The sequence below is a fragment of the Lepidochelys kempii genome, chromosome 1, assembly GCF_965140285.1.
Source record: "Lepidochelys kempii isolate rLepKem1 chromosome 1, rLepKem1.hap1, whole genome shotgun sequence".
NCBI lineage: Eukaryota > Metazoa > Chordata > Testudines > Cheloniidae > Lepidochelys > Lepidochelys kempii.
In genome coordinates, this window is record NC_136380.1 from 279,751,493 (window position 1) to 279,757,968 (window position 6,476).

The window sequence follows — 6,476 nt, forward strand, 5'->3', positions numbered from 1 at the left end:
AATGTGCAATGTGCGATCCCATTATTAGCCTGGTGAATTCAAAGATCTGGTAAGCATATGGAAGAGCTACCAATCATAAAAAGGTGGCTAGAGTCCTGAATATTTGGAACTGGTTTAAAGAACCACAAAAGGAGCTACTTCTGTAATAACACATTTGATTTATAGCAGGATTTTTCAGAATACCATGTATTCCCAGCCCTTGACAATTTCAGTTGCTTTTATTTTGAGAACCCCCTCTCCCCCCAGAAATACTGACGTGCTTACAACAAAAAGCATCCCATGCATGGAAATAACAAAATATACAGCAGTAGGCAACAATGTTGTCTGTGTATTTCATACATTTGTATCTGATGAGAGGAACGTGTTTAATATTGTTTGCAAGTGAGCTCTCCCTTGCTTTGCTGTTTCAGGTGGAATGAAAGTGCCTCCTCGCCCCAAGAAAGTTAAGAAATACCAGAATGAAAATATAACGTCAGCATCGCTATAAAAACTTTGCAGGAAGCCGCTTCTGTTTACTGAGTACAGTGTTTACCCTCGCCAAAAAGTTAGCCCGGTAACAATATAATAAAAGTCAGACAAGTACTAAAATGTGTCAAGAATGCTTTAGTTAAATACGTCTCGTGGCAACATTATTCACAAATGTACAGTTTAAAAAGCTTCTCCTTTATATCCACAGGTTGAACCGCCTGGATTCCACGTGCATCGCTCGTTCGCCGAGAGGCGCGGCTGTTCCTGGGGTGAGTGCCTTTCTCCCCACGTAAAAGCAGTGGAGGGAGTTGGTTTCAAGTCTCAGCGCTCATAATACGTGATAGATGAGCCTGGAATGAGGAGGGGTCCTAGGGGTGCCCGGCTGGGACTCGAGGCTGGCGTTTGCAGGGAGGGAGGCGGTGTCCCCAAGCGGCAACGCCGCTTGATCGGAGGGGGAGGAGATACGATCCACGATGCTGGATAAACAGTCCAAGCTGGACAGGGTAGTGCTTTTGTCTGGGGAACAGAGTAAGGCGAAAGTAATCGGTAAATACTTACATGCATCAAGAAACGTGGATTAACTCACTAATGAGCTAGGATTTAATTTCCAACCCAGGTGCATAGCCCCACCCAGCCCTGGGGAGTCCGGGCGCCGACACGCAACACACACCATCCCTTGTAAATATCCCTGGCTGGCACAGAGCTCGGGAGTGTGAAAACTCATGGCAGATGTTGCCTCTCGAGCTACATCGCGGCCACCTTACCCAGGGCGCAGCTGCGCTACTAAGCTGGCCCGGGAAGCGGGTTCAGTCTTACCGGTGCGAAGGTCCGGGCAATAGACAGCGTCAAAACTGCCGCTCCGCCGGGGCCAGGCCGGGCTGGTGCATTCAGCCTGCAAAAGAGACAAGAAATGAGCGCACGGAACCCGGGGGGGCGACTTTGCCCGCTGACTTCCAACGCCCTGAGCCGGGGGGGGGACCCTAAAACCCCACCGCGCCTTCGCGCTTCCCCGGCACCTCGGCTTACTTGAGCTCAGGTCCCAGCGGCTCTGTGGCTGCGGGGCAGCGTGGCAAAAGGCGAGCCCGCCCGCAATGGGCGCCGCGTTAGCCATGCAGAATGGCTTGGTAGCCGGAGTCAGGAAGAGGGCACTTTCCCAGAGCGAGAGCACATTACAACCTGGCACCGGTGGAGCAAACGCGCTCGGGAAAAAACGCATCAACAGCTCCTCTGGGCCAGGCTTCAGCTGGGTGGGTTCCCCTCGTGCCCTCTAGTTTTGTCATGAAGACTGTAAAGTTACTGGGGGGCGGGGGGGGGAAGCAAAGGCTTCACTCCCTAGTCTCAGTTCTCCGCCTTCCCTGCGGTGTTTCCTGACAGCTCGGCTACAAACCACGAAGGAGAATTGACGAGCGTTGAATGGTGAACGCTGTGATCCCTAACCAGGAGCTTGGTTTCTAGTTAGCTTCATCCCCTGCAGGGCAACAAAGCTGCCCCCTTTGCACATATGAAGTCGTCCCCCCCCCCCCCCCCACAGCACCGCAAGGCTGTCTGCGTGCAGAACACCGTGTGAATTACATCCTGGAAAGGGACCGTTTCCTAAGCGCACTTAGTGTTTCCGTGGGATCTTAATAAAGGCATCCCCTTTTCACTCTTCTGCCTTTAGACCACAAAGCAGTCACGGAGTAACCTGCCTGTGTCGGCACCTTCACAACCTAAAGAGTGAGCGAAACGTCCGCCTCTTACCATCCCGTCCGAGTAGCTGGAAGTTGGGCTGGTGGGTTCAGAGCAGCTCTGTCCTGGCAAGCTGTAGTAGTTTTCGACCTGCTCTCTCAAGAGCTCCTGCAGGCTTTCGATGTACCGGATGGCGTTTCTGAGGATCTCCACTTTGGGGAGCCTTTGGTTGGGGTTGGCCGTGGTGCACCTTTTCAGCGTGTCAAAAGCCTGGTTCACTTTCTTCAGTCGCCTCCTCTCGCGCATGGTCGCTGCCTTCCTCCGGTCCATGGTAGTGGACTTCCTCTTGCAGGCTTTGCAAGCCCACATGAGGCAGTGCCCGGCTTGATGATGCCCTGTGGGGGCTCTGACATGCTCCTCTTCGTCAGACCATGGGCCGTCTGTTTTGTGGGCTCCAAACGCAGCCAGTCCCCGTTCAAAATCCTCCCCGAACTCGCCTTCAGGGGAAGAGATGCAGGAGCTGTCATAGAAGAACTCGGATGGAGAAAACTGGCAACTGTCCATCACCTCCATCTTTACAGCCCCTAATACAGAGCGATGCTTGGTCTGGACTGCAGCGAGCCAGGCTCAGCAAGTCACACTGCAGTTTTCTTGGGCAAATTCCTAAGTAAGGATGGATGCGAGACAAAGTGTCCTTTCTCTGGGGCACGGGGCTCTTTATATACACATGTTGTTATGGGAGGCTGGTCCAGAGAGGCTAGTCTTTATTAGCATATCCCTCCACAACCCCTACTGGGGCTGTCTGGGCAAACCCCCTCCAATCCCCAGGAGACAGCTTGCTGTGCACCGCTCCTTTTGACTGTCTGATGAGTTTATTACATTTTAACTTGCATAGACTTTTTCGAAGTAGTGACTCAAAAGTTAGAATAAAGTAGGAGATTCGCAATTTGGTGTGAAAAATAAAGAGCAGGAACGGAGGGAAAGAAATCCTAATACGTGACATTTCCTGCATATAAGCCTCTTCCAACACAGCATGGAGTAAATAGGATACCGTCTCACCTTATTCGTCATATTCACGGGAATTAAATGGTGAACGCTTTTAATCATTTGATTTTTCTCACAATCAATGCTACACTTCGAACCAGACGGGCTCACTTTGTTTGGATAGGTGTGATCCGTTTTCTTCATTTTGCTGGGGGATGTTTTGCCCTTTGGTTCGATTATTTATATAGTTTAAAAAAAAAGACAAAGCTAGAGAATCATTCCTGCGTAACAATAATATTGTCAGTTAACAATGAAAGGGGAGCATTTCAGGTAAATTTCAGGTTTTAGTGCTCCCTGATCATGTCAGAAACGGTACTCACAGAAGACAATTGTATTTGTTTGCCTAAGAAAATCTCTCTTCCACCCTTTGCTCTCTTCCCTGTGGCCTGCTGGTGCTGGAGGCACTAGAAGAGCCGTGCTTTGGGTTTGCTAATTTTCTGCCTTCAGACAAACTTGTACCGTTACAGATGCGTCCCAGCTGTCAGTGCAACAAACCCCCCCTGGAAGTGTAAAATTTCTAACCCCACAATCCCCGAGTAACTTTACACAAGTCGGTGACAAAAGCCTTCCAGAGACCTAGTAGCAGATCATTGAAACTGTTAAAGGGCCATTAAAGTGGTAATGAAGCCATTTAACAGGCATTTGCCAAAGCGCAGGAACCCTTTGGCCACATTCAGCTGGCTTTTATATGTTAGGAAAATGTGTTATCTGGGTTAAATAAAACGGTTTCCAAACGACCCCTCAGAAATTCCCATGCGCTGCCAGTTATGCTCAGTACCGTGCAGAAGTATTTTTGACTAACCGCGCTGAAGGAGCAGCTGACATAGCCAGTGAGTTTTACTTCTTGGTCTAGTGATTTTATTCAAACCCCCTTTAAGTAAAGGAGCCTGGCAGGGGATTCTGTGTCAGCGAGGTGATTAAACTACTGCCTTGATGCAGGCTGTGAACCGCGAACACTTTCGAAAAGGAGAGATTGGGCGTCAGTTTGGAGCAGGTAGCCGGAAAAGCCACGTCTCTCTTTGTACCGTGTACCCCAAGCTCCATGCCACCCAGAGGAGAATCCATCTGACAACTGATCGATAACTGTTCACTTCCCTTGGGGGGATGTTATTATTGCTTTAAGGTGAAAACCGATTTTAAAATATATCAGAGGAAGAAATAGAAGGTTGAATAAATAAAACCCTGCCCACACCCTTTCAAAAAGTTGGAACATAATTATCTCAGCAGTTGGAAAGGCTACATCTGTCCTGTTCCAGTTTATTTAGGGCCATAAACGGGCAGCGAGCCCCCTTTGAAATGAATACTGTATTAAAGCCATAGGGCTGATAAAGGACTAGAGTTACAGAAAAGGAAAGCTCTGAATTTCAGCTCTCTCCATTGAAGTCCGGGTTGACATTCAGCTGACCACGTTTGAAACGTTGCAGTTCTCAGTGGTTCTGAAAGAAATCATCAGCCAGATAAGGCGGTTCTGGTCAGCCGTAACTTGAAGACTTTCTTGGAGTGTAGCACACGGGTATTTTAATGTAGCATGTTCAGGCTGGCTAAAATAGACCTGCTTACAGATTTATGCTTTGCGCACAAATAAACTTGGTCTTTAAAGTGCTAGTTACACTGGTCTGATCAGCTTTCGGTGGTTTCTCTCCAAGGGTGTACAAGATACCTTGTAGTAACAATGCCAACCCCCTCTGGCATGCCTTACACAATATTATCTGTGTCTCTCCTTGCATTCGAATCTGTAGCGCCTTATTCAGACTGTTTGCGGTTGTTTGGAAATGGGCCCTTCCCAAGAGTCTCGGGGGAATTCTGAAGGTTGTTTCTCTTCTTCCTGAATCTTTGGAAAAAAGATGCTGTCACTCAGGAAAATCTGTAATTAGTATCCCTTAGAGGTGCCAGCTTCCTTTTGGAAAGCGATCTCAAAACAAATTTGCAAACGTGCAGCAAAGCCGGCGAGTAAAACTAAAAGAAGCAGGAAAAAACATAAACTACAAGGTTGGTTAATGAGGCCGCTGCGAGGGGGTCGGAGGGGTGGTGGGGTTTTGAGATTGAATCTCAAATCTGGGGATTGAAGTGCCCAGAATGGGACAACACAACTTTTAAACTCTTGTTAAAACAGAGAAAAGAATAGAGAGAGATTTTTTTTTAATAGCAAGAAATCTTCACAGAAGAAAAGAACACAGCATTTCAAAGGCGTCCCTCAGCCAGTAGGAATCGCACTTTTAAATATTATAACACATTTTTGACTCGTTTACGATTATTTTTTCCCACTATAAAAGAAGGAATAGGTTTTTTTTAAAGAGCAAAATTACTGAACAGCAGATTTTATTTCATGACCTTTCTCCCCTCTTCTGAAATGGCTTAACTTTACTTCGAAAAACAGAACAAAACAATGAAACACCAAACCAAACAAGGGAAGTGTGACATAGTTCAATTTGACAACATGTGCGTAAAACGTGTAGGAATGAAATGTAAATATGAGTGTGTGAAAATATTATCACATACTGCTACCATCTTTACAGATATGACCCGAAGTTTAACTACTGGGGCGTGAGAAGTGAAGAGATTGTGTGCCAATGTGTGTGGGGTACTGATTGCAGAACACAATTTCCCTTGTTGGGGCTGTGTTAATGTTGTACTTTAAAAGCACCAGATCTTATATATAATTAATTGTAACGACAGCTGAAGCCAAGAGGCAGTTACTGTAGTCCCCACTTTAAGCAAAACTCCCATTGAGTTTGTCTGAGAAAACTCAGGGGTCAGGACTACAAATATTTAACAGCTGAGTCTAAACTTATTGAGGTTTTATTTTGGGGGCATCCTTTATTAAAAATACACATTACAATCCCAGCCAAGAAAATACAGAGGAAATTAGCTGTTCTCGAAAATTCAGGCAAAATCCCAGTTGGGGTCGGTGGAACTTTTGCCTGAGCGTAGACTGCAGGAGAAGGATTTGTCCCAGTGTACATCACTAATGGTGTGCAAGATTCATTTTGTGACGTGTTATTCCTTTAGTTCAAATTGCTTTTAGGAATGCTAAACCGGTGGAAGTTTTAGCTCCTGGATAGATAGCCATGTCAGTAATAACCGTGCCAGCCGAGGTCCCCTTCAGCAATCCGCCTCCAGAACTAACTAGGAGCAAAAACTCTTTCCCAGTTGGACCTATATTAAGGGGATTCCAACAACGTGCTAAACTTTTGGTTCCATCAAGCTCTGGGAACTGCGCGCACCTAAGTAAACACATTAGTACCTGCCAGAGCTGCGGGAAGGATTTGTATAGAAGCCAGCTGAAGAAGACATTG

General features: G+C 46.9%; 1 protein-coding gene across 1 annotated transcript; it reads right to left on the minus strand.

Moving 5' to 3' along the window:
- Positions 1–796: 796 nt before the first annotated feature.
- On the minus strand, positions 797–2,716 carry MYF5 (myogenic factor 5). The gene is made up of 3 exons (XM_073331220.1): positions 2,209–2,716; positions 1,285–1,360; positions 797–984 (listed from the first exon to the last, which is right to left on the minus strand). Exons 1-3 carry the CDS (start codon positions 2,707–2,709, stop codon positions 797–799), a joined length of 765 nt encoding a protein of 254 aa, XP_073187321.1. The 5' UTR covers positions 2,710–2,716.
- Between the last annotated feature and the right edge of the window lie 3,760 nt (positions 2,717–6,476).

Coding starts and splice junctions, on each gene's coding strand:
- MYF5 (XM_073331220.1), bottom strand. CDS start 2,709: ATGGAGGTGATGGACAGTTGCCAGTTTTCTCCATCCGAGTTCTTCTAT. Junction 1,361..2,208: donor CCAGCTACTCGGACGGGATG/GTAAGAGGCGGA, acceptor TCTCTTTTGCAG/GCTGAATGCACCAGCCCGGC. Junction 985..1,284: donor TTGCCCGGACCTTCGCACCG/GTAAGACTGAAC, acceptor TCTGTTCCCCAG/ACAAAAGCACTACCCTGTCC.